This window comes from Ursus americanus, chromosome 2 (genome assembly GCF_024610735.1).
Source record: "Ursus americanus isolate L20-20 chromosome 2, mUrsAme1.1.p, whole genome shotgun sequence".
NCBI lineage: Eukaryota > Metazoa > Chordata > Mammalia > Carnivora > Ursidae > Ursus > Ursus americanus.
In genome coordinates this window covers 88,269,605-88,296,959 of record NC_142128.1, presented here as the reverse complement: position 1 = coordinate 88,296,959, position 27,355 = coordinate 88,269,605, and the positions used below count along the sequence as shown (strand labels likewise).

At 51.1% G+C, this 27,355-nt stretch overlaps 2 protein-coding genes across 11 annotated transcripts in view; one reads left to right on the top strand and one right to left on the bottom strand.

Moving 5' to 3' along the window:
* Nucleotides 1–7,132, top strand: part of RASAL2 (RAS protein activator like 2) — a 339,913-nt gene extending 332,781 nt beyond the window's left edge. For 6 of the 10 annotated variants that reach the window (XM_045811304.2, XM_045811303.2, XM_045811302.2 and 3 more), the window contains one exon: nt 4,318–5,045. In XM_045811304.2, the coding sequence (XP_045667260.1) occupies nt 4,318–4,482 (165 nt within the window). In that variant the 3' untranslated portion in view covers nt 4,483–5,045. Of the gene's footprint in view, nt 1–1,963; nt 3,462–4,317 lie in introns of those variants that run through there. The other 4 variants (XM_087858635.1, XM_087858632.1, XM_087858630.1 and 1 more) reach the window with 3 other exon arrangements.
* A 2,629-nt stretch (nt 7,133–9,761) lies between these two features.
* CLEC20A (C-type lectin domain containing 20A) lies at nt 9,762–27,131 on the bottom strand. Its single transcript, XM_087866079.1, has 12 exons — nt 27,089–27,131; nt 25,823–25,867; nt 24,315–24,680; nt 22,539–22,604; nt 20,248–20,613; nt 18,975–19,067; nt 17,606–17,733; nt 17,107–17,404; nt 13,930–13,998; nt 13,702–13,818; nt 12,799–12,884; nt 9,762–10,935 (listed from the first exon to the last, which is right to left on the bottom strand). Exons 1-12 carry the CDS (start codon nt 27,129–27,131, stop codon nt 10,855–10,857), a joined length of 1,758 nt encoding a protein of 585 aa, XP_087722205.1. The 3' UTR covers nt 9,762–10,854.
* Between the last annotated feature and the right edge of the window lie 224 nt (nt 27,132–27,355).

The window sequence follows — 27,355 nt, the reverse complement described above, 5'->3', positions numbered from 1 at the left end:
AGGTCCCAGGATTATTAAGCATGCACAACACCCCTTGTCTGGTTTCTTGACAGGGTTAATGTGGGATGAGGTTTATTTTTCAAAGGAGTTGGGAGGGAGGCTGAAAGCAGAGCCGTGGAAGCCAGTGTGAGCTGTGACAGTCTCGTCAGTGTAGCTCCTGGAATATTTTGGACTCTGAAGTTTCTGGATATTTGGACCTCATAAGACTCAGAAGAAAGGTCTGCTGTAATTATCTGACTTGGTCCTTTTTTTAAACCTCTCTGGGTGTCCCCAAGGGGGTGAGGGAGGGTAGTGGAAACAAGGCCATCTTGCCGTACATACTATAAAAATTCATCCCAGAGCCTTCAGAGAAACAGCCTGGATACAGAAAGCAATTTAGTCAGGAAAACCACTGTTAATAAGTTTTCACTTGTGGATTTTCAGTGTGACAGAATAATGCAGGAAGAGTCCTATTAATAATCACACCAGGAGAGATTTTGGTTCTGATGAGATAAAACAGACCATTTTCATAATTCCAGCTGGTCTAAAACTGTCTCCTTCTTAAGCAGAGGAAGCCTGGGTGTGTCACAGTCGTGGCTCTATGCACAGAGCATTTCCCTCTTCTCGGTTGCCTGTCAGGACAGCCTCATTAGCTTCTGACAATTTCTACCCACTCCCGTCCCCTATTTTGACATCGAGGGCAAAATGACTGGGTGTGACGCCAGAGTCCAGCATGGATGGTGAAACCAAGAAAGGGAGTAGGATCTGTCAGGCCTCAAAAGCTCTGGAAAGTAAGGACCTTCTCTAGTGAACCAGGAAGGTGTCGCTGTTCAGGGATGGGTGAAATGTGATCCTCAGAGCATTAGTCAACGTCAGCTTATACTCTGGCTAAACTAGGTATTTTGGGTCCATACCTCAAATCAGTGGTGTTCAAATGCTTGGATGCTGTGGACTATTTTGGTCAAACCAGAGGGACCTTCCATAGATCACTTTCCAACTGCTCGTACTGAGTACCGCCAGCAAGGACTGCTTTCAGCTCGTGGATAAAATCACACTGAGGTTGGCTAAATACAGTAAATTACCTTGTCAGACATGGGCATTACTGTACAGTAAGCTTTCTACCAGAGGCCCACCGTGGATCCCTGAAGAATACTTGGAGAATCCACCGGACCACATTTTGAAAACCAGTATACCATGTATAACACAAATCATAAACACTAAAGCTAATTTTTTAAAAAAATTATAACCTCCAATTCCAGCCATTGTCTTAACTGATACATTAAAGTCTTATTATAGCAAAAGACTTTTAAACATCTTTGGGCAACCTTTGTAATGAATGACTCTATATCAGACCCTTTCCTTTGTAGGGATAAATCTTCCATCGTGTCTGATGGAGCAGAGCAGCCCTTCTGGCATCATTTAATAGAACGCACACATGTTTGGGGTGAAAGCCTCCCAGTGAGGTAGCCCATACTTTTAGGTCCCTGGCATGTTTCTTTGCCACTGGTAGTGGAAAATACTTCTGAAGTGAATACAGTTGCTTTCCTTGTATTCGAGCTGAGCCCAGCATTTCCCAAAGCACTAAAGGCCTGGTGCCCAGTGAACTGATTTTCGTCTGTGTCAGCATTCCTGCGCCCCTCTGGGCAAGGCTTGTCCCTGAGGTCAGCCTGTCCATCTCCTGGAGTTTATGCCATGAGCCCTGGCCTGGGTCAGCCACCCTCTAACTGGCACTGCAGGACGATGAGCATTCCACTGGCCAGGGCAAAACCATCTGTCTTGGACCTTGTAGCACGGCCGTGGGGATCCTGGTGATGGAACTAAGGGTACCATTTCTGAAGCATCAGACCAGGGACTGTGCCACTTTCACCCCCCAGGATCTCTCCATGTGACTCAGATGGAGAACAGAGAAGGGCTTCCTCCTATGAGAAGCAAGCAGCTGCCTAGTTACTGTTGCAAGTGATATCTCCGCTGTGTTAAATTACAGGTCATAAATGGAGATGAGATTATTCAAACAGGCAAGTAAACCCGGTCCGTCCTCTAGCTGAGCAGTTCCCAGCCCTGGCCCAGGACACTGGCCTCCTACACATTCCAGCTCCTGCACTCCCCACACTGGAAATCCTTCCTGTCAGGCGTGGATTGCTTTGCCTTTCAACCCAGGCAGAATCAAAATGTCAGAGCATCTTTTGCTGACTGAACTGGACTTTCAAAAGTCCCTATTTGATTATTTTTCTTTTACTTTTTGTTTTATTTTGAGATGTTGGCAGTGGGGAGAATTACAAAAGGGGGTTTGTCCACTTGGAAACTTCCAGCTGTTCAGCAGGGGGGTTATTTGGCTTCAGCTGTTACTCTTGTAGGAAATAAATAGTTGCAATCGTTCTTAGCCTTCTTTTTGACACTTTAAGAATCAAATAACTTTTTATGAATCCCAAAAAAAAATTTTGGGAGGTAAACCTGAAGAATCCTACTTTCCTTCATATTGGGGCCCTATGATTTATCCTACTACTGAAATTTCTTTTTTAATCATTTCAGGATATCACTGGTTATTCTGTTCAGAGACCACTCTTAACCAGGGGGGAGACACTGTATTTGGCCCCCACTCCTTGGTTCCTGGTAACCACTGGCCAGTCTTTACCTACTGGCTTTTTAAAAATCTAGATTTCTTATCCCAGCAAACTCCATCGGCTATGATTTTTTTTAATTACTATTTTTTTAAGCCTCACGGATCTTTTTTTCATTGAGTTTTGCCTACCCTTAAAATGAGTTCCCCTCCCAAAATAAAAAGCATCTTACACGAGATGAATGCTTACCTAATATTGCGGATTTTATATATCTTACCACCTAAGACCTCCATCAGGGAAAGGAGGACATTTTTTAATGCTAATAACAAGGGTTTTTTTTCATACTTTTGAAACCCCTAGCCCTGCTGCCCCACCCCACCCCCAAAATAGGAGATTAAAGGGGAGCATTACTTGATGCTGTTGTCCATAATGCTTTTGCCTCCAGCATCCCCCAGGGCAGTGGAGGGCAGTGGTCCTTGCTCAGCCCCTCCCAGCCCCCTCCTGGTGGTGCCTTTCCCAACAGAGCACCCCAACATGGCCCTGGAGGGCTGCTGCCCGCTAGCAAGGAGCAGCATCCAACCCTCAGCCCTTCCCATCCTCTTTGCACCTCACCACGACCCGCCTTACCACACTTTTCCCAGGGTAAATTCAGACACTCCAGGGGAAGAAAGCTCCTTTTGGCTTTGGGGGTTGTTGCTCACATGTTTTTTCTTTTTAATTTCATGGACATAGGTGAAGACCACCCCTCTCAGCTTTAGCCTCTTTTCTGAAAAGTGGCAACTTCATGTTGGAAAAGTTCTGGAATGATCTCCCTACCTGCTGAAACTAAGATTAGGGTTTCTCTCCTAATCTTTGTGAGACCGATAATATTTTGATGTGATGATTTTTTTTCTTAAACTTAGTTGAGCCTGCTTTCCTTTAGATTGCCATATTGGGGGGGGGGGGCTTTTTTCTCTCTTGGGTTTTTTTTTTTCCCCGTGTATGTGTATTCAACAATCTTTGGTTCCAAAATATTGGTCCTAAGGCATTTTTCCCCCCAGAGACTCAAAAGTAAAATGAAAGCAGTCTCCTTATTGGGTAGCTTTCCTGGAGTAACTCTGAGCTGGAATGAGTCGAGGAGCTTGTGTTCTCTGTTTGTTTTCATGTGTTATGTTTATGGCATCCCCCTTTGGCCACATCTCCCTTCCCACATTCAAATGACCCCTTGGTCTGAGCTTCTGGCTGCTTTTTCCCCTCTTGCTGTTGCATCCTTACTTTGTTGGTGACTAGAAACTGCCACCATGTATTGTTTTAATTTTGAGCACAATGTGAATTCTTTCCAAATGTGACTGATGTGCCCTCTTGAGGGGCCGAGAACCCATAGAGCACATGCACTTTGTGAAATGAAACCTCTGGTGCTTCTTTCTTTGCCACCTAATTTCTATGTTTTAATTTTGACCCAAAGCACTTAATACCATAAAGCAGCTTGACACCCCTGTTGCACAGTCTGAAGTAACACATGGTGTCTCGTTCACATCATCCTAGCATCCCAAGGGATTATTAATAACCAGTCCTGCTGTGCTGAAAGGAAAAAAGAGAGAGAAAAGAAACACAGACCCCTTGGGCTCAGGGGAAGCCAAACCTGAGTAGTGCTCAGAAAGAGGCAGAGACGTTCCATTTGTCTGGGAAGCATCATGCGTACTGCTGTTTGATAGAAAGCACTAGAACAGTCATTCAGTGGAGCATTACCGTGCGGCATCCTGCACGCAGCCTGAATAAAGCCCCCATTGGTGTGTTACAGGAAAAGCGGATCGTGTCCCTGGACTCGGCCAACACCAGACTGATGAGCGCGCTGACGCAGGTGAAGGAGCGCTACAGCATGCAGGTCCGCAATGGCATCTCCCCCACCAACCCCACCAAGCTTTCCATCACGGAGAATGGTGAATTCAAAAACAGCAGCTGCTGACGGCCTTTGTGAGCACGCAGACTGTGGGAGGAGACAGAAGGAAATGTCCCCGCTCTCCTGTCCCAGCCCTCTCCCCGACCCCACCAGGTTTACAGAATGTTGCTACTTCCGAACAGCAGAGTGGCGAGACACTCCGGGATGAAGAAAGGAACCTTGTCTTTCAGGGCATAAGGCTGAGACTTCCAAGGTCGATGCTTTCCCCCCATGTCTCTATGTACATAGGGAACTTAGTTCTGGGCCATGTACAGAAAATACCACTGTAATATACCAAAAGGAAGTGAATAATGTAGATTACCTTTTTAATTATTACTATTTTTATTATTGTTTTCCTCTTGTTGAAAGCACTGCAGTTGTTAGAGGAGGAAGAAGTAGGAACGATGTGTGAGTGAGAGATGAGCCCAGGGGCTCGGTAGGTAGAGACCAAGTGTCTTATCAGATAGAAGCACGTGGAGTGCAATAGGACATTGTCAGAATGAATTTTTCAGGGATTCATCTGCCAGTCTAAAAATCCCACTCTGCTCCCCTTGTCCTGTAGGAGAACATGCAAATACCAAGAACCAAACAAAACAATTGAACCCATTGATCAAGCAGGACTGGTTCTGGATGGACAGCTAATCTGATTTGGGGATACACTGTTTCAGAAGATACAGATAAGAGCTGTTGCATCAAAACTGGACTTTAGGAGTGGTTTCTACTGAACTCCTGTTGATGTTTATTTCCTTCTGTCTAGAGCAGATGGGAATTTTCCATTTTAGATAGGGGGCTTTTTTTAACCCCAGTTGTAATAAAGGGTGTTCTTTTTCCTCTTTAGAGTTTACAGAACTATAAATATTTGTGTCTCTGCATACCATCTTCATCTCCACATACCCACTGCCCTTTCCTCCCCCACAGTGGGAGCAGTCTTCACCACCAGGGTTCACTCTCCCCTGGAGAGGTTGTTCAAATATGCTGTCCATAAGCCATCCAAAATAAACACCCTTTCTTCCACACAGAAAAGGGCTAATCATACCATAGCAGGAATCTCTGAATATTTCCTATTAAAAAAATTTTTTTTTCTATTTGTAACTTACAGTTTTTGTTTGGGATAAAGATTTTATCCATTGTACTAGCAAATCTCTGGGCAGGGTAATTTTATCTCAGTCTTTAGCTTTTAAATGGCTTCTAATTTCCTCACTAAAATTTGGAAAGGAAATCCAGATCCGAAGCATGGCTGTCTTAAAAGTCATGATTCCACTTATAAACAAAGAAAACTAAAAGTGCAAGGACCATGCGTTCCAGTTGTTACTCCCATGCTCTTCATAGATTTGGCAATAATGACTCAGTTTCACCAACTGTCATCCTTGGCTTTATTGTAGGACAGAAACAGTCGTGGAAGCTAATTTACTTCCTTTTTTCCAGAGGTGTGAAATGTCATCTTGAATGCAAACTTGATTATCAGAAGTATGGAATGTTACGTGTTAAAACAGACATTATATATACAAATATATATACATATATACTCACACATATGTACATATAACTGCACAAATAGGAAAAGTTCATGACTTCTCTGCTGTCAGATATAACGTTAAAAGGGTTTTGAATCTCTTTAAGCAAGATCTAAGCAGTTCTTTATCCTGAGAAAGCAACAACATTTCTCAAATAAGTTAAGGATGTTTATTTTAAATTACAAAATTTAAGGAAATTTTTTTAAAAGAAAAGGAAAAGGGGAGAGGAAGAAATCAAAGACCCGAGGGAGCCCTATGCACGGAGTGAGTGTTTCCACATAAGACAATATTATAAGGAAACAGGAGAACACTTACCGTGTCCTCTGCTGGGTGAAGCCCAGCCTCGACATCTGGGAATAGCCTCCCTGTCACGGCACCCGGCTTGCACTCGGGCCTCCTGAGGACTGCCCTCTCCCAGGTGGATCTCTGTTGGACCTTGCATCTCAGCAACCTCCCAACAGTCCCCAACCCACAGCCTTTTAGAACATTTCCCTTCATCATCTTCTCGTTTCTGCCAGTCAGAGCTGTAGATCAGCGGCTGCTCATCTGCTTAGCTGATTGACCGTTTTCATGCCCTCGGATTTTTGGCATTTGGTTAATTACTTGACCCCCAATAGCTGTTTTACAAACTCTTCCCTCTTCCCTCTAAGCTTAGGGCACACTGTGGTCAAAATCACTTACTTTAAAAGGAAAACCACCTTACTAATTCTGAAGGTGCCCTGTGTTGGCGGGGGGGGGGGGGGGGGGAGTAAACATAGGTGTCCTCGTTTAGAGCTATTCTCAGCTCCAGTCATGTTTAATCCATTCTTTGTAAAGCCTTCCACTGGGCTGCAGAAAGCCTGGTAAAAGAAGTGTCAGTCTTAGTGGCCTTAAATGTGTAACTTGGGTGATGTCTTGCATTGAGGTTTGGAAGCTCAGAAGTGTTAGTTATGGATGACAGAGGGCTGATAAGCTTACCTGTATTGGGGGTTGGGAGAGACACAAAAAACCAGATATGCTTTTGATGGCTGCCTATATCTTGTTGGCATAGTGGGATCCCCGTAGAGGGCTGCCTACTCTGGAAGATTTAATGCCCAAAATGTTGGAAACATGATGCAGCCCTCTCTTATCAGGTTATCTTGAATGAAGAGAAAAGAGTAAAAAAAAAAAAAAAAAAAATCAAATTAGAAGCTAGCTAGAAGTTCAGATTTGTTGCCAGATATTAAATTTTAGATTATCGTTTGAGCCTCTTCCCATCCAAACATTTTTCTGAGTATGTCTTAAGAGCAGCTGCCATCTGTAGAACTTACTCGGAAAGGTTTTTGAAGTATGGAAGACTGCAGCCAACAGCTGATAATTTTTATGGAGGTATTGCTTAATTTGGCTTTTCTTCAGCCCAAAAAACTACATCCAGATGTCTTGCGGGGAGGAGGGCCTGGTCGAGGAGAGGCAGACGGGTTCAGATGGCCGTGACCCACTCTTCCTTCAGCCACACACCCCCCACATCGAAGGCTGCAGCCTGGAGCGTGGTCCGGTGGAATTGGGAATTCAGGTGAAGTGCCTGTCTAAGCTGATAGCAAGACTTGGCTATTCACAAGGACAGTGTGGGTAGGATTTAGGAATTCAGGAAAGCACTTTCTTTCATACTCCCTTTTTATATCACTGGAGCAACAGGCTTTTTGGGCCTAAGCAGCAGAAAGAGTGACATTTCCACCAGGTCCTCCCGTTGCCCGAGTCTCTACGACATAAGCCGTGACACGGAAGATGACATCTAGGTAACCAGAACAGACACTTGAGCCGTGTTGCAGGCGCTCTCACCAAGGTGCCGTCAGAGGCCAGGGCAGCCTGTTCATGAGAAGAATGCAGGAAAATGAGCTCATCGTGCTGTCTTTGCTGTTTGTTGTCTTCACTTGGTCTCGAGCTGGTCACAAGTCGCTTTCTCTGCTCTGCTGCCACCTTTCCCTGTGATGTTGTTGGACAGTGAAAGAAAGAGTAGGAGTTTCTGTCTCCGATGCTGTGTGACCTTGAGAATTTGCTGGACTTTAAAAGTAAACCTTTCCAGATCTTAGTCGACCTCAGCCTTTGTTCATGGAGCTCTGGCTCTCTTGGCCCCTGGCTCTCACTCTGTCCTCAAGAGGTGCCCCAGAGAGGGAGCAGTTCTTCTTCGGACGTCCCAGGGCAAGACCGTGGCCATCACGTGAGTTTGCATTAGTATTTGCTTTGCCTTCCGCCTAGATTGAGTTCTAGTTATCTGCAGTTTGGAATTCCTGAGAAGGCTGGTTGTGGGAACTTGGGGAAGGAACCCCCTTCGGGTTTACCTAAGTCCCGTGCGACCTGGAGCGAGGCTGGACACCAGACTAGACTTGTCACTGGGCCTGACCCAGCCACTCCTCAGTCCAAGTCACCGCCTCAGTCATTGTCAGCTACCCCCCTGGGGGCCACCTTCCCCTACAGATTGTGGAAACCAAAAGGGCCTTCTCCATTTCCCTTCCCCTTCTCAGGTCTCGTGTGAAATCACGTGTTTGCCCCAATAGTAAATAGTTGCCTTCCCACCCATTACCTGAGGGCCAAGAATTTGGGATACTTTGTGCTTATCAGTGTATCAATTGGAAGAACCTATTTTACTGGTCTTTTAAAAGCAAGATATGTTGGGGTGTTGAATTTTTAAATAGAACCTCTTTCCATGTTCGAGGGATTGTTATTAGTTCTAGAAGCATTCTCTTGTTGTCATGACCCAGTTATGAATTCTCTTGAGTTTAGGAAGGACAAAAGTGGTGAAATTTGCATGAGACAGAATAAATATCTTATGAGGAGTGAAAGAACATGAGGAAGATACATGAGCCAAAAGGGGGCTGATGTACAGCAGCCTCTCAGTAGCCCGAAGGTTCGAGGAAGCAGCATTTATACCCTTTGCCCGATCTTCAAATACACAGATCGGTGGAAAGGCAGACTGCAGACAACACATGCACAGCCACACAAAACACACAATTCCCAGGGCTTCCCTTTTCTAAATGTTAGTCCATCTTACAGAACAGTGGTTCCCAGACTTTCTTGAGCTTTGTAGGTTTTGTGCTCTCATTTGTTAGACGTTATGACCATGATTCGTTCCTCTTTAAAATGTACCATATGTGTTATATGTATATATAAGTTAAAGTGACTTGAAATTGGTTTGGTCTGACATCGTCTCAAGAATCCTAGATATCGTCCTTGATACCATGCGGGTCATAGGAAGAAAGCTGAATATCATTGATCTGAGGGTAGGTTCCAGAAAGAAGGAGCTTTGGTTCCTGTTCAGACTCCTCAGGTGTTTGAGAAACCAAGCAAGCAGGACCCGGCAAAGACAGCGAGCCACCCCAGCAGAGCAAAGTGGCCGTTCTGCCCGCGTCTCAGCCTGCATTTTCACGTCCTACTCCTTTCTTCTTTTTCATTCAAATGCCCTCGTGTTCCACTAGGAAATGTTTTCATTTGGGACCTAAGACCAGATTTATCTGTTGTTGTACAAAGATTTCCACAGAAGCTGTGTTGTAGGGGCCTTCATCATCTGTGGGAGCGGGTTCAAATGTTCATGTATAAATACCGTATTTATGTCATTTCCAAACTCCCAAGGGAGAAATTTCAGTTCCCAGTTCACCAAAAGGTTAAAATACTAATTGACTCAATGACCACTATCCTGCAGAAAAGTGGGAATAAATAGTAAAGGTTAAATTTTGACTGGTGCTTAGATATTTCCTAGTGACTTTAGAATTAACCCACGCAGACAGCAGCACACTACCCTGAGTCACACCTGTGAGGCATTTACCTTCTAAATTTGATTCTTTTTTTCATCTCCAGGGCCTTAATAAGAATGTGTTAATACACATGACTATTTTACAATGATAGCTCTAAATAATTTATTTTTTATTTCAAGAAAGAGAAATACACCTTAGAAAAACAAAACCCGAGATTTTATTTTATTTTTAAAGCCATATTTTTGTGCTGGTAGCACTTAGATTGTTCCATATGTGAGATCCATATCTGCATTTCATTACCTGGGTTTGTTCTAAAGAAGATTTATTTTTGTTCTGTGAATAATTTTTGATGGTTCTTGTACATGTACAGATATAGATACGTTTGAGGTCTTTTATTGATATTCCTACAAAGAATACAAATAAACTTTAACTTTAAACATTTCAGACTAAAGTTGCTACTGTATTGAACCTATTTACCACCTTACTTCTAGCATGTAACTGGGTGATTAGAACACTCGGAGAAAAACCAGAAAGGAAATGTATGCAGGAACATTCTTCTGAGGTTATATATTTTTTTCTGAAGTTATGGTTTAACACTAAGAACAACGTGTCAGAGAATTTCCCAATTGACAGGTAAAAAATATTTACATGTAGTAGGACAAATAGCTCACATTAATAGTTGTATTGTGATGATGCCCTTAGCTCCTCCTTCTGGAACACCTGACGTCTCTTTAATAGCTCGTGGCTCAGAAGGAAAGTGTCCTCCACGCCATTTGGAAGCGTAGCCTCACTCAGCCTCCCAGCCTCTATGTCCTCTCTTAATTCCCCAGGTAGATTAATGGGGTTTGTTTCAGGATTTTTGTTGCTTCGTTGGGGTTTTTTGTTCTTGTTTGCTTGTCATTCTCTAGGTTACTGTCCCCAAATGCTTCCATCTGCTTCTGCATACCTATTTCATTCTATAAAATCCAGGAAGGCCACTTTTTTTCTCCTAGGTAGTTTTCTTTCGTGCGAGGTGCGGGTCTGCAATTCTACCAGTTAGCCTCTTCATATAGCTGGAGTTATTTCTAAAAGCCTGGAACAAATGTGCAGTCTCATCTACTAGGAATTAAAAGACTAAAATTCGCTCAAAAGCCAGAGAAGATCGTGCGAGAAGAAGACTGCAGATCCGTCGACATGGGCTATTTTTTGTTTACTTCGAAGCCAACCCATTTCAATCTGAATTGCTCATGACCTAATGTAAGCTTTAAGACTTCTTGGATCTGAAACATCAAAAAGAGAGAAACTGCCGTTGCTATCTTGTGACCTGCTGGCCTAAACTGCCCACCTCTACCCTTGTTGTCCAGCCATGCCCTTTATTTTTTCTCAGCCCTGCTCCAGCTGCCTGCCTTTTGTCCTTAGCACCTTCCCTAATGGGAAAGTACATAAATCAATTTGGTTAGGACACTACGACCACCACCACACAGACCCCCACAGCCCCGGGGGCAGGGGTGGGGGGGTGGGGTCTGATGACAAACAGGACTAAAACAAATGACTTAACCAGTGCTTCTCAATCCTGCTCATCAGAAACACTACCGAACTCTGAAATCAGAAAAGAGGGGGGATGCCTCTTGAGCTCCACCACTGACCAATTAACTCTCTCTCTCTCTATGGATTGGGGTTGAGTTCTTTTTCCCACTTCCCCCAGGGGATTCTAACTTGAGTTGGGGTTAACAACCACTAGACCATGGTGAGCCCTGAGCACTGTGTCTGTCTGCCACCATGTTTCTCTGTCCCTGTCCCTGTCCCTGGAACTGGGGTAAGCTCGCTCCATGTGTTTCATCGCCTTCTGTTTGGAATTTAAAATGCTGCTTAAACTAATAATATATGCTGTACCTTCCTACACACAGACACACATTGTGCCCACCTTTTCCATCCTTTAAGTCTGTGAGGTAGAGATTCTCTCCATTAATAGGGAATAGATACATCTTACCAAAGGTGGAATTCCCTGTTTTGACTGCCAAGTTTCCCATTATTGGCTTTACTTTAAAACAGAAGGAAGATGATTTCTGGTTTGGTTCCCCCCACCCACCAAAAAAAAAAAAAAAGGGTCCTTGACTTTTGAAAACCTACTACTCAGCACTGCAGTCTTATTACTTGAACTTCTAAAACAATTACCAGATGTTGAATTGCATCATTTGCACCTGTTCCTCTCTCAATAGCAAAATGCACTGAAAACTTTCTAGTTCCTCTCCCCAGTCCCCGGCAGGCCAGTGCATGTACACACACACACACACACACACACACACACCACTGTTCTTTCCAGACACTTGAGTTTATGAGGTTTTAGAATGAGTGGCCTGGGTGCTGTTTCTTTGGCCGGTGAGTAAACTGCAGTAAGCTACCAGATAAATGCCAATCTGTTGTCTTTTCTGTAACATTATGATTTGGTTGTATGACCTATAAGGAACGCTCTAGCGCTGACATCTACGGTTATTATCTGGTATGACGGACAAATGCGCCCTTCAGCCATATTCGAAAATCAGTTTGAGGCTTCCGTTGCAATATTTGGGAACAATTCTTCCTCTTCATAATGTCCTACCTTATAATCCTTTAAAACAACAGAGGGTGGTGGGGGAGCCTGGAACAAGTGTATGTTCAGAACAATAATAATGTTTATAGTAACAGCTAATGTCTGTGTCTATCAAGCGCTTACTACGGGCCAGTTTGCAAGCGCTTTATATGGAACGTTTCACTTCATCATAATACCAACCATATGAGGTAGGTTTTGTTGGCCCTAATTCCTGAGGAAACTGATACACAGAAAGATTAGGTTATTTGCCCAGGGTCACACAACTAACAAGTAGGAAGCCAAGACCCTAATCCAGGTCCTTCTGACTATGCCGTCTTGATTTAAAAAAAAAAAAAAAAAAAAAAAAAAGGCTTAGGAAGAAATGTTAGAGTAAGAAAAGGATCCAAAGTCTCAGCACGCGCACCAGCCTGTCACCACGAGCCTGAGTGATGGCAATAGGCACAGAGGGGCGAATTTTCCAAAGCTCTTCCTCTAGGTCTGTTGGTTCCCACAGTATTGCCGGCATCGTCAAGCCCTCTGACCCATCAAAATCAGACGGGGTCTGAAGTCTCACCTCCCTCAGAAAGTGGTCTTTCATATCTTCCGGGTCCGTCAGAGCTGGGATGCTAAAATCTGCTTTCAGGATTCCAAAGAGCTGCCCTGGAAAAGAAAGTACCATCTGGCTCAGGGAAATGTAGCCTCCTGCCATTTGGAACCTTCAGTTCTTAGCAGGCAGGACGGCCCCCAGTGGGTGCCATAGATGCCACCGGTGATTTCGGATTTCAAAAAGGGAGAGAGGCTGCCGCGGGAGGAAGGCCCAGCCTCAGGCCGCTGGGGGGCAATGCCAGCTCCCCCCACGTGCCGGCCGCCCACGGGCCGTCACGGCTGTGTCTCCGGTGTTTTCCTCCTTCCTAACACCTCCTCGGGAGGTACTGCACACCACGCCGGAAGTACTCCGCTCTCCCCGCACCCACATTTTAGAGGCCAGCTCTACCCCAGAAAACTGCGAGTAGGTTCACCGAGCCTGTCCACACGCGCAGCGTCGGGCCCTGAGCCCTGTGCTCCTCACAGGAGGGCGGCCGCGCCCGCGCCCCGTGGTCCGTGAAGTACCTTCGCGCGATGACGTCAGTGGGTGCGCGCGACGCCCCCGGGCGCGGGCAGGGCGGGCCAAGCAGGGGGCTCGCGCAGGGAGGGGGCTCGCGCAGGGAGGGGGCTCGCGCAGGGAGGGGGCTCGCGCAGGGAGGGGGCTCGCGCAGGGAGGGGGCTCGCGCAGGGAGGGGGCTCGCGCAGGGAGGGGGCTCGCGCAGGGAGGGGGCTCGCGCAGGGAGGGGGCTCGCGCCCGGCTCCCGGCCTTGTTCTGCCCCCGTTGCTCTCCCCACGTTGCACGCCCTCTTTCCCGAAGCTTCCCGACGCGCTCAAGGGCCCGGGAAGGAGCGGCTGTCCCCAGCGAACGGCCCGCTGCTGAGGAGGCGGCTACCTGATGCGGCGGCGGCGGCGGTTTCTTCAGACTCTGGCCGTCGAGCTGAGCTCAGAGCTGGGGCCTGCGTGCCTGGGGCCGTCCCTCTCTGGCTGCCGGTTCCTCCAGGGGCCGCAGCTGCAGGAGCGGAGAGGAAAGGGGTCGGGAGCAGGGGGTCTGAGCTAGACGCCAGGCATGGGCGCTGCGGCTGCAGAGACCGCCGGTGGGGAAGCTCAGCCCCGGCCAAACCCTGACTGACGCCCTCGGGCCGCACGCAGTCCCTGAGTTCCTGCGGCCCGTTCTCAGAGTCCCTGACACCTGCGGGGGGGACTTGGGCAATAGGAGGAGAATCCTCCCCAGTAGCCAGTGCTGTCCTTCAGTAGGCCCTACCCCGAAGGGCGTCTGCCAGCTTCACAGAGACCCCACTGGGGCAGCCAGGGACCCCCGACATTTCAGTCAAGAGGTAGCACTTCAGGGCGCCTGGGTGGCTCAGCCGGTGAAGCGCCAGCCTTCGGCTCAGGTCATGATCCCAGGGTCCTGGGATCAAGCCCCATATCGGGCTCCGTGCTCCGCGGGGAGTCTGCTTCTCCCTCCGCCTCTGCCCCTCCCCGCACTCATTCTCTCGCTCTCTTTCTCAAACAAATAAAATCTTAAAGAAAAAAAAAAAAGAGGTTAGCGCTTCAGACTCAACCTATTCCAATACCACGCGGAGCCTCTCCCCAGAGCAACCTCCTCTCCCCCGCGCGGCTGCCCATCCACTGAGGCCCAGGGAGCCCAGGTACCCTCAGCTGCTCCCTTACTCCCTCTCACGCTGTCACCAAAGTCCTGTCAGTGCCTTGCAGTTGTCATTTCTTTCCTTCCCAATATGGAAATAGCCATATTGCTTTTGTGGTATATTGTTGTAAAATACTGAAACAAAAGTACTCCCTCCCCTGACCCAGGGACAACTGCTGTTCAGTTTGTTACAGAATATTCTTCACACACTTGAGTTTTTCCATTTAAATGCGTCAGGATCTACCTTCTTCTCTTTAGAGGCTGCACAGTCGTTCACTGAATGTACCGGACCTTATCTCCCCTGCTTTCGTAGACATGCGATTGCCTCCAGTTTCTCACTGTGATAACGCTACAAGAGACGGCCCGCGTGTGCAGGGTGCTCGGGGGGATGTGTGTACTGTTGTTTCTTAGTAAAGTCCCCAAAACAGGACGTCTGTATGGGTATGCATGTCTCAGAACTGCCATGCTGCCGGAAGGCTAGGCTAGCACCACCCTCCCTTCCCATCCTGGGTCTGGGATCGCTGATTTTCCCACATTCGCACCAGCATTATCACCCCTTTATCACTTTATCACTTGCCGAACTGGTGAGTAAAAATGTTATTTTAAGGGGCTCCTGTGTGGCTCAGTAGGTTAAGCGTACAACTTGATTTCGGCTCCTGTCATGATCTCAGAGTCTTGAGACCGAGCCCCGAGTCGGGCTCCGCGCTGGACGTGGAGTCTGCTTAAGAGTCTCTCTCTCTCGGGGGCGCCTGGGTGGCACAGCGGTTAAGCGTCTGCCTTCAGCTCAGGGCGTGATCCCGGCGTTCTGGGATCGAGCCCCATATCAGGCTCCTCCGCTATGAGCCTGCTTCTTCCTCTCCCACTCCCCCTGCTTGTGTTCCCTCTCTCGCTGGCTGTCTCTCTCTGTGTCAAATAAATAAATAGAATCTTAAAAAAAAAAAAAGTCTCTCTCTCTCTCGCCCACTGCCCCTCCCCCTCCTCAAGAAAAATCATTTTAAAAATGCATCTTGCTTTTAGTTTGTATTTCTGTGACTCAATGAACAAAGCTGAGCATTTTTAAAAATGTGTTTGTATTTACATTTCTTCAATTACTGCCACTTGTAAACGATGTAAAACTAATTCCCTCATGTCCCTCCTCATGCTGCGGGCCTACCCTCTGCCTCAGTCCCATGTCCCACCCGGTGCAACAGCCTTTCCCCACACGTGCCCTTCGTGCCTCTCCAAATGCCGCCTTCTTTCCCCACCCAAAGCACTGCCCATTTATTTCGTGAAATGAATAAATGTATGAAATTCAGAAACACCGAACAGGAGAAACACTCAGTCTCATCACCTGAATATAACCACTGTTCACATTTTCACACATTTCCTTCCAGCCTTTTCTTCCAAGCATGGGTGGTTCCTCTCAGTGTTGCTGTGAATGTGCCCCATGTATGATGCTGAACTGTGCCCTTTTCCTCTCGTACCCCGATGCATGCATCGTCCCGGGTCATTACACCCGCCCTGCTTCTATGAACTGCAGCGCTGAGACTTCTGCTCCCTTGCTGGATGCCTCTGATACCTCTGCAGACAGATGGCGGGGTCACGTCCTTCAAACTGCCCTTCTTTCCCTCTTCCGGTCACTCCGTTCCCAAATAGGCAGCCTCCACTCCGGTCACGTCAGACTGCCTGTCATTCCCCGAACCACACCCTGTCCCATCCACTTGCCTTTGCCGAAGCCCTTGGTCCCTCTAGAGGGAAGGACGTGCTAGCGTTTGCTGCCTGAAATCCTCCATTAACTTTTTGTCCAATGGCCACCACCTTTCCAGGCAGAGTGAACGGGGCCCTCGGGTCACAGTTCTGGCTCAACACTTAGCAACTGTTGTCGCTACTAGTTCCGATTAGACTAAGCTCTTTTAAAACCAGGAAATGGGCCCTGCTCGTCTTGGTACCCGCTGTCCATGCCTTGTTCAAACCCAGTCCTCAGGAAGTGATGTTGAATTAAGTCGTCCACCCACCTGTAAATCACTATTCAAGGCCTAGGAAAGATACAAAGAGGTGTAGACAGCACCCTGCCCCGTGAGATTCCTCAATCTCAATAATTCATAATCTGATCATTCCTAATCATTTATAATTAATAAAACAAGAGTGAGGTCAGCCCTGTCTATTGAGTAAGGACAGAGGCCGGGGATGGAATGAATCACCAAACATCTCACTAGTGAATTGAGATGAGAATGGTAGTAACTGACATTAACTGAGGGTCTGCCAGACACCAGGCACTGAAAGATCTTTATGACACTGGTATTTTTCTCGACTTTAAACATGAGAAAAACGGATTTCTGAGAAGTTAGGAAACTTGCCTAGAGCCACACAGTTAAGTAGGAGAGTCATCATCCCAACGCTTGGCCATCAGACTCCTGCAGCCAAAATAGAGGACTGCTCCCCTGGATCGCCCACCCTCAATTATTACCCCGCAAGGAGGGCGGGGGAACCGGCCCTGGCGGCACGGGATCCTGCAGAGAGTGGGCTGGAATGCAGCCAGAGGAGGGAGACGGTGGCCCGGCACGCGACCCCTGCCCCCAGCCTCCTCGCCTGTAGCCTGAGCGGGAGCCTAGGGCTCTGTTACTCCCAGGAGGAGCCAGGCGGCTGGGGCCTGGCCGGTGTGGCGTCCCCAACCCGCAGCGACGCGGGCCGGCTCCCGGCTGGCTCCCAGGCGTGCGCCCAAGGCTCCGAGGCGCTCCGTTCGGTCCCCGGGGAGCTCCCGGGAGAGGCTGGGGGGCGCGGGGCCCAATGCCTGGGGCCGACCCGGGGGCGCCCCCATCCTGGCGGTAGCTGGGGTGCCGAGCGGGAGCGGCGCGGGGCCGCCGGCCGCCTCTCGCGGACTCGCGGGCCTGCCCTGGGTAACGGGGGCCCCCGGGGACGCATGGACCGGGGCAGGGCTCAAAGCGGAGGCCAGAGCCGCCCCGGGCCCCGCCTGCGGGACAGAGAGGGTCCCCGGAGGGCCAGCCGGGCTTGGCGGCGAGGACAGTTACCCGCAGGGGCCGGGGTCCTTCCTCGCGGGGCGGAGGTCACCCCCGGGGCTGGAGAGCCGCGCGGGGAGGGGGGAATGGGGGGGGACGGAGGAGGGAACTGCGGGGGGAGGGGAGAGGCGGCCGAGCTGGGCGGGAGTCGGCGCCCGGCGCTCGTTCCTGCGGCAGGAGCCAGGAGCGAAGGCTGGCGACGGGACCCGGACCAAGGCCCCGGGCCGCGGGACGAGGACGCCGACGCGTGGCGTCCAGCGGCCGAGGCGGGACCCGCGGTGCGCTGGGCAGAGTGGAAGCCGCGCCGGCCTGGGGTCTCCGGGCCCTGCTGCAGCCGTCTGGTTCTTCCACGCCTGGCCCTGCCCGCCCGGTCGGGTGTGGGGCAGCCAGGCGGGGGCCAGGCTAGACCTCAGATGGGAAGCAGAGGACAGGATCTCACCCAGTTTCTGAACCAAATCTGCCCACAAGCCCAGCCCTGGCTCCGTTGCCTGCAGGAGGAGGCCAGGTTCCTTTGCAGCTCACAAGGGGTTCCGCTGCAGGACCAGGGTGTCCCCACTCAGCGTTAAGCACCCCACCCCACCTGCAATGAACTCCCCACTCCCCTTTGCGAGCTAACTTCTCCTCGTGGTCCTAAACAGGTACAGAACCGCCTCCTCCAGGAAATCCAGATCATCACAGGGACTGGGACACTCCCCTCCTGTGTTCCCACAGTGCCTGTGCCTATCCACACGACACCAGCTGTCACGGCCTTGGGCTCTTTCAGAGGGGCCCCTGATTTTACTCTGTGTCTCCAGATTATAAATGAAGCTCTCTGCGACTAAGAGCAAGTCCCCTAAGTTCTCCGTGTCCTCAGCAAAGGCAATAATGCCTTTGTCAGACGGAAGAATCTGGAACAAAGCCAGGAGAAGTGTGTTTTACCCTCAGTTACCCTACTTAGCTTCAGAACTCTTGGGAAGCAAAAGGAGGTAATAGCTGTGAGGATGTTTCCGGAATTTAAAAATGTTATAGGAATGCAATCACTGTCGTTCCCAACATGTCCCCCCACATAGTCCCAACAACTCATCCCGCATCTTCCCTCCACCCAGAGGAGCCCGAAATCACAAGGAATTCAACAGGCACCTCTCTCGTGCTTCCCTCTCTGGACACTGAACTCCAAAGGCCTCTCTGAGGACTTCTCAGGAGCACCGCCCAGCATAGTCCCCACAGTCTCCCAGTTTGGCCCTCACCACCACCACGAGGGGGGGCACACAGCCTCTCTGGAGCCTCCTGGCTCTGGAGCTGCAAGTTAGTGGCCCAAATCGAGGAGGGAGGTTGATGGTGACCAAGTCTCCCCTCTCCAAACCCAGCTGGCCCTGCAGGGGGCTGGAAGGTGGACTGGAAAATTCCCTTCTGGGAGGATGCCATGGGGCCGACCCCATGCTGCTGCATGCAGGCGACCTCTCCACCTCGCAGGCCCTGGGGACCCCGGGACCCAGCCAAAAACAGGTCCAAAGCACCCACACAGAACAGAAAACAGGGATGTACTTGGCCTGAGCGTTGGCTCCACAGCCACTTCTGAGGAGGGAGCGTGAAAGCCTGGAGGGAGAGCGGTGGATTCCCCGTGCCCAATGGAGGGGTCTGCAAAGAAGTAAAGAGAGTGGTGAGGGCAGGGCTGACATGGGACAGAGCGCCCCCCAGGTCTGTCTCACATGGGGGGCACTCAGCAGCCCCCATCTCAGCCACCTGGGTGCGCATGCGTGCCCCTGCGTGTGCCAATCACGGGATGGGGCTTGCCGGGCCTTGAATCCTCGCAGGAGCCCAGCAAGGGAGGAAGCATCCTTCCTGCTTTACAGACGAGGATCGCAGTTCTCATCAAACCCAAAACACGAAAAGAAACAGCCAAGAACAGGCACATCCACAGAGACGGGAAGTGCACTAGCGGCCGGGCTGCCCAGGCTGAGGGGGGGAGGATGGGGAGTGACCCCTCGAGGGTAAGGGTGATAAAAATGTCCTAAATTAGATAGCACTGATGCTTGCACACCCCTCCAACTACTAAAACCCACAGAGTCAGACACTTCCAGGGGGTGATTTTTAAGGTATGTGGACCATATCTCAATAAAGCTATTGCAAAAAACTAAGAAAGAGGCTAGAAAGGCAGGAGGGAGGGAGAGAAGGAAGGGGAAGGAAGGAAAGAAGGGAAGGGAAGGAGGGAGGGAGGGAGGGAGGGAGGGAGGGAGGGAGGGAGGGAGGGAGGGAAAAAGAGAGAGAGAGAAGGAAAGGGCGAGGCCGGATGTGGCCTGTTGCTGAGGACACACTATACACAAGATCCAGAGTAACCAGGCAGGCCTCTGGTTCCCATGACTTATGGGGCAACAGTGAGAAGAGCTAATACTGTGCCGGGTGCTTACTGTGTGCCCGTGTCTCCACTGGCCCCTTCATGTACATTCTCATTCAGTCTCTGAAGCCATCCTCGGAGATGGGTATTGACAATACCATTTTGTTAAGTATATTTTCCAGAAGAGGAAAAATTTCTAACAAGTGGTAGACTCTGCCTGATTCTAAAGTCCATGCTTTTAACCCCTGCATCGCCCCAAAACTAATTGCCATTGCTACTGGCTAATGCCCTGAGACTCGGGAGGGTCCATTCCATTCTTGAAAGCTCCCTCAGAATTAAAATAAAGCCTGCCGCTGTTACCCTGGGAGTCTAGAAGAGCTTCTTTGGATCTAACCTCAATGTCTCCTGCTGCTAAGTAAACCATGTCCCGTCCCGTTCTAGCCACGGTGAGGCCAGGGTCAGCAGGGGTGGGCTGCCACGCACCGTAGAAGCAGATGAAGGGCTTCAGGGCGGAGCAGACCAGCGAATAAACTCTGGGGGAGTAGCGTGCGTAGGTGCGGAGCCCCGCACACAGTCCTGTCCCGAACTCGGGCACCTGAAGCCACGTGGGGATGCTGGCACCCAGGCCGCTCGACCAGCTCAGGGCCCCAGAGGCCGAGTTGAAGTAGAGGCCAATCCAGGCCTCGGTCTCACTGGTGATGGACTTGAAGGCCTCCTTGTCTGCCTCATCGGTCACCAGCTGCAGGTCGGCCAGGTCCGTGTGATGGCTGCGACAGTACAGCAGGGCTGCCCGCCACGTCACCTCCCGGGCAAATCGCAGGAAGGTTTGTTGGCCAATCGTGACGACAGCTGTGGGCAAAGAACAGGGAGACCCCAGGCCTGAGGTCCTGGACCTGACAGCCCAGGCCTCATTGCTCCATGGGGACAGAGCTCTGGTCCCACTCAGGCCCTCCTCCCTGGGTCTCTGGGTGTTAGGTTTGATGAAACCCATGATTTTATAGAACTAATTACCAGGTTGGGAGAATGGGTGAGTTATCATGGGGGAGCTCCCATGCTGGGAGCAAGAAAACTAGGAAAAGCAGAGGTGAAGAGCTCTCCTCGTGGCTAGGCCTTGTAAGTGAAGTCTAAGTCTCGATTTCGTCGTCTGTGCAAAGGGGGGAATAGCATCACCTGAACGAATTTAAAGGTTTAAATGAGGACCATGTAAACGAGTGGGTTCACACAGTGCATGCAAATAATTAGCACTTAATTAAATGGTGGTTAAACTATGTGGGGAGGTGGTGAGGAAGATACGATAACCCTAGTTTAGAGGCAGCCCCATTTGTGATTTCCAGGAGCCTCTGGTCCGTGCTCTCAGGAGGCTCGCAGGCTGAGGCGGAATAGAGAAAGTATGTGATATTTTTCCTATCAGGAGAGCAGGGAGAAAAGAAAACGCTGGTGAGGGACAGACCTGCCAGACAGGAGGCAGAGTGGGCCCGTCCCAGCGGCCCTGACTTCTGGTGGGGCTCAGACAGCCCAGGACAGCGGCCTCCCAGAGGCCGGCCTGGGCCACCCCCCACCACCCCCACCTGCCCTGCCCCTTGCCAGTCCTGTCTCCTCTGTAGCACACAAGCCCACACATCCGATTCTAAACAATGGAAGTTGGGAAACGACGACGTGGTGTCAGATCCTGAGGGACGGATTCCGGATTCCGGAGTCCTGCTGAGGGAAACGCCTCTATTTGCAGAACAGAGAGCCACATCCTCAGATTCAAATAGGGCCTCCCAAACTCTCTGACACACACCTGTTCATCTAAGCTCGTCAAGATTTGCCTGATGTTTCCCTAATTTTCCCTATCTAAACTGATTTTTTAAAGCTACCCTCTGTTAAGCAACTGGTGCTCCCCAGCCCCGAGCTGTGCGGTGGCATTCGTCACCTGTTTAAATCCTCACTATAATCCTGAGAGGTCGATGTTATTAACCTCATTTTACAGGTGGGGAAAGGGGGGCTCGGGTCGGCGATGACTTGCCCAAACTCATGCCATACTACACGGCAAGACGAGATTCAGCCTTGGAAGCCCGGCCGTCTTCCCTCTACAATCCATATTCCATAGCATGCAGAAAACCAAGTCTATAAAGCAGATGCAGTGCCAAGCTTCTATTTCCTTTGTCATGGATTCTTTACACCAGATGTGAAGAAAGTAAAAAAAAAAAATCAGGGTAGTAATGATCAGAAGGGAAGTCCCCCTCACCAGCTGGATGGGACTGGGCTGTGAAGAGGTGCTCCCTGTCCCCCACCTCCAAGCCACTGAGGTAAGGAGGGGGGCATCACAAGAGCTGGGATGCAGCCTAGGCCATTAATGCCACGTCTGGTTGGAGACCTGGAGCAAGTCACCTCCTTGTCTGAACAATAAAATAATAATAAATAATCTGCATGTTCTCTCTCTCTCAAATAAATAAATAAAACCTTTAAAGGGGGGGTGTGCCTGGGTGGCTCAGTCGGTTAAGCCTCTGACTTCGGCTCCACAGGGAGTCTGCTTCTCCCTCTCCCTTCCCCCCACTCATGTGCGTGCTCGCTCTGTCCCTCTCAAATAAATAAATAAAATCTTTTAAAAATAATAATAATGTGAATAATAACACTGGGTTGATTCTCTCCACGGGGTTCAGCCTAGGGACAGCAGAGCCGGGGATCCCTCAGCCAGACAAGCGCGGGGAAGCAGACGGACACAGGCAGCACGAGCCTGCGGCCAGTCCAGGTGGACGAGTCCGAAGGAGGGCAGGCTCCTGGGGGTGTACCTGGCTTTGGAGAGGTGGTGGGGCCGAGGGCAGGCTCCGTGAAGATGCGGTGCCCCACAGCAGGGTCTGTAAAAAAGAAACAGACCATGGGTTATGGGGAGGGAGCAGGGCTGCCCAGAACCCTCCGCGGGCACCCAGGAACCACGAAGCAGAAGCCAGGGCAAGCCCAGCTTGAGGGCAGACAGGCTCATCCATTTCTATTACATTTATTCAAGCAATACATACAGAGAGAGAGAAAGAGAGAGAGCCTCTATTCTGTAGCAGACACTATTCTAGGCGCTGGGAAAAGCACAGAAATAAGAGAAACAGGATCCTTGCTCTTGAAGAGAAAAATGAGAGACAGCCAGCCTTGCAAAGTGATAGGAAGGAATACCCCGGGTAGAGCCCAGGCCAAGACCCTAAGTGGGAAGGGCCAGCGTGTGTCCGAGGAGCAGAAAGCAGCCAGTGTGGCCAGGGCCAGGGATAGGAGAGGAAGCCAGAAAGGTCAAGCAGAGCCTGGTTGGCCTCAAAAGGGATGTGATCCTAAGTGCTAAGGGAACCTGTTACATATGTTCAAGCAGAGTGACCTGATTTGCATTTTTTAGACTCTCAACACTGTGTTGAGAACTGACTGGGGGGGGGCAGACCACCCCCCACCCCCTGAACAGAGGCCAGGGCGGTGGGCTGGGGAGAAGGAGAGAAGTGGGTGGAGTCAGGACGTGTCTCACAGGAGCCCAAAGCACAGAGGGAGGAAGGGAGAGCCTGCACCCACGGCCCTTTCTTCGAGAGGACTCCCACCCCTGCACACTCACTACCCCTGAACATCTCTCTGCTGGCTTGGGAGTCCGATGGTCAAATCTCGCCACTGTGGGCTACATTTCCAGGCCCCGTGACAGGCATGGGGTGGAGAACTGGCGACCCATCAGGTTGGTGTCCATGCCCCTATTTGAGGGCTTAGGGGGGCACAGGGCTGGGCTGGGCTTCGGCTGACGGAGAAAAGCAGAAACTGGCCCTTTTGACCAGAAAAGTGCGGTCTGGGGCGCCTGGGTGGCACAGTCCTTAAGTGTCTGCCTTCTGCTCAGGGCGTGATCCCGGCGTTCTGGGATCGAGCCCCACATCAGGCTCCTCCGCTATGAGCCTGCTTCTTCCTCTCCCACTCCCCCTGCTTGTGTTCCCTCTCTCGCTGGCTGTGTCTATCTCTGTCGAATAAATGAATAAAAATAAAATCTTAAAAAAAAAAAGAAAAAAGAAAAGTGCGGTCTGGTCCTTAAGCATCCCCTTCTGTGCCTTCCGAGCACCTTCCTACCAAGGGGCCGGGAGGGGCCAACAGGGGGCAGGATGGAAGTGCGCTGAGTACCCCGGATTTCCTGCTGGGGAGCCTGAAGGGGGTGGCTCCCATCCACTCCTTCCCAGGAGCAGAGTGGTTGCCAGCCCCCTGCTCTGTGAGGAGGAGGAAGAGACGGATGCCTCTTTTTTTTTTTTTTTCCCCTTTCTTTTTCCTCTTCTCCCAAGTCTCTAATTGGCAGGAGACTTGTGGAACATTCCAGATTTTACTTTCTCTCTCCCCTGATTGACACCTGTTCTCTGATGATGGAGTCTGAGGAATGAGGGACAAAGGAGATAGAAACTAAGGCTGCAGAGCAAACTATAGCAAAGGGGGTTAGGCTGCTAGTCAGTTTCCTGAGAAAGACTCGAGAGTCTTCCCCCCCCCCCACGCTCCCCCACTTGCTCTGGAGAACCCCGCCCCCCCCCCCCAACCCAGGGAAGGGCAGGCCCAGAATGGGACTGGGGCCACACCGTAGTAGCAGATGAAGGGCTTCTGCGCGGTGCACGAGGCGGCGCCCAGGCTGGGGAAGACGGAGATGGAGTAGAGAGTGGCGCAGAGGCCCTCCTTGAAGACGGGCAGCGAGCTCCACACCGGGGCGGAGAAGGCGGAGCCGCTGGACCAGCTCAGGCCCTGGACGCGCACGTCGAAGAAGAGGCCGATCCACGCGTGCGTGCTGCTGGTGAGGGAGTAGAGGGCGCCCACGCTGCGCACGCTGTTCATGCTCTGCAGATCGGCCAGGTCCGTGTGGTGCAGCCGGCAGTACCGCAGGGCCTCCGACCAGCTCAGCTCCACCTCCACCCTGGAGAAGTTCTTGCCGCTGTTCATCAGCTGCCGGGCTGGCACGGGAGAGGCCGTCAACACCCGGGTGCCCCCTCCCACCCCCGCTGCCCAAAGAGCTTTCAGCCGCAACACAGGCAGCCTCCCCAGCCTCTTTTTTCCCACTCCACCCCTTACTGCGGGCTCTCGACTCACACATGGCTCTGCCCCTGGGCCTTTGCACAGGCTGCCCTCTTGGCCTGGAAGGACTGCTCCCCCAGTCCCTCGGTCTCCTACGCCCTCATCTCCCCTTTCCCTTTGCCCAACTAACTGCTCCTCCCTCTGCCCCCTTCCATTCGCTGCAGGGGCCTTTGTTAGGGCTTAATAACAAAGCCCACGTTTACTGAGCACTCCTGGTGTGCCTGTAGCTCATTGAATCCTTCCAACAACTCCCTAGGATCCACATCACCATGTCTGTTTTACAAATGAGGAAACCTAGTCACAGAGAGGTAAGTGACTTGGCCAAGGCCACCGCGTGGGAAGGGATGGAGCCCGGATGCAAGGACAGTGGGTGCCCTGTGGTAGGCGGGGCTCGTCACTGGGGCTGCACATTAGAACCCCCTGGGGAGCTTCCCAAATACACTGATGTCCAAGTGCACCCTACAGCAAGGATCTGAATTTGTTGGAATTGCATCTGAATTTTGTAAAAGCCCCCAGGGAGAGGACCTTTTTGCTTGTCTGTCTCCGCCACCAGGTGCAAGCAGCTTGGGAGCAAAGAACAAGCCTTATTCATCATCATGTTCACAGCGTCCCGCACACCAGAAGGACTCATTGTGTTGAAAATGAATGAATGAATGAATGAATGAATGAATGAACTAATGAGCAAGTCAAACCTCTCCCAGGAGCCAACCTCAAGCCCCAAGATCTCCATGTTAGCTTCCTTCCTTCCTGACTCCATACCCTTGTGTGGTCTCCCCAGAAAAAGCTGGTCAAGGGTGACTCTGCCTTGCCAGGCCCTGCCTGTGTGGAGGGGTGGAGGGGCCAGGATGGTTGGGCAGGGGGCTCCCAGGCCTTAAGGGATCAGTCTCAAGCCAGATGCCCTAGGAGAGGAAAAGAAGACTGAAGAACTGGGCATCCACAGTGGCCGACGCGGACGCAGGTGGGAGGACAGGGAAAGGGCTGACAGACACTTGCCACACGGCACGAAGCTCTTCACACCCACCAGAGTCCAAGATGCTGCCTGTGGCTGAGAAAAGTTGGAGGAGCCCTGCAACAGAGAAGGGGACTAGGACAAAACAGTCACTCTTACGACATGTGATTCACTTTGACGTTTTTATCCTATTCCGTTTAATTTTTTAAAATCACTGACTGGCCCACAGTTGACTTTAGGGCCCAGTGGGTCACAACTCGCAGTTTGAGAAACTGACTGGAAACACTGTGTCTCCTGCTGCCTCCCAGACTCCAGCCTCCAGCGCTGAGGTCTGGGTCTGCGTCCCACTGTCCGTGTGCTCTGTCCTGGGTCTCTTAGCTCACACCAGCACCTCCAGCTCCCAACCAGGGGTTGTCGCTGGTCCCTCCCTGTCTCTCATTCTTGGCATCCAATCACACCACAAATCCTGTAGTTCCTGTAATCTGGAACCTTCTAGAACTTTCCACGTCTTTCCATGCCCACTGCCACCCGGCTCCAGCCACCATCCTGTCTCTGGGACTGACAACCCTGGCCCCACGAGTCCCTCTGCTTCTCCCCACACACAATACGCCCCCCACTCCACACATCCTCAGGGCTCCCACTCAGGACAGCGGCTCCATCCCCCGCTGCACACGGCCTCCCACATCTGTTCCTCACACACACCAGGCTTCCCCCTGTGCCTGGGCTCCTTCTCCTGACTTGATTCTCCGCAGTCCTTCATCTACGCTCAGGCCCAACCCAAATCTCCCTGTTCAGGGTGACCTTCCCACCCACCGGCTCTGCAGAATCTCCCCCCACGCCACTCTCTGTGACTCTCCCTTCCCGTCACCCTGCTTATCTCCTGCTCTGCACGGGTCGTTTTCTCTAATAATCTTGTTTGCTATCTCCTTGCCAAATGTCTTTTCCCCCATGACGCTCTGGGAGGTCAGCAACCATTTCTGCCCAGGGAACTTCCTAGGCACCTTGGACATACTTGCCACTTAGACACCTACATGGAGACACGAATCGTGCAATTATATGCAGAGCAGCCAGCGCTGGGTTCTGGGCCTGAGCCCGTGGGTTTGGGGGAAGGGGTGAGAGGAGCCCAGCCTTCGGGCCCGGGGTGGCAAGCAGGGGACAGGTGGCTGAGGCGTCCCTCTCACACCTGAGCTGACAGCTGAAAAACAGGCCTTTCTTTCCACTTTGTCCCCCCTTCAACCTCTAGGTCTGCGAACTCTCGGGACAGGTACCCTTCCGTCTGTGGGAGCTGAGCCCTGGGCGTGCAGGGACCCTGGGCGTCCTGCCTTCACCCCACCTTACCTGCGGCGCAGCAGAGGGACAGTGGCCGTCCCGGGCTCCGCATGGCCGCAGCGCAGGGCAGGCAGGGGGGAGACTCCTCACCCGGCAGAGGCTACACCTGGTCTTCTGGGGCTTTATCCCTCACCCTCCACTCTCCTCCTCTTCCTCCCAAACTGACAGATTTTACTAAACAAATGCTCTGTGCGTCCTGCCCGCCAGCCCCTGTGTGAGGTGCTGGGGGGGGCACCCCGCAGGAAGTACCCCAGTCTGGCAGGTTGCAGGGACAGC

What these genes read in the sequence shown, in the direction of transcription:
- CLEC20A (XM_087866079.1), bottom strand. Translation starts at nt 27,131, where the DNA reads ATGCGGAGCCCGGGACGGCCACTGTCCCTCTGCTGCGCCGCAG. An exon ending in AGGCAGCATCTTGGACTCTG is followed by an intron (nt 24,681 to 25,822) that starts GTGGGTGTGAAG and finishes CTCCCGTGCCAG; the next exon opens with CCCGGCAGCTGATGAACAGC. An exon ending in GCCGGCCCGCGTCGCTGCGG is followed by an intron (nt 13,999 to 17,106) that starts GTTGGGGACGCC and finishes TCCCCCCCGCAG; the next exon opens with GTGTCAGGGACTCTGAGAAC.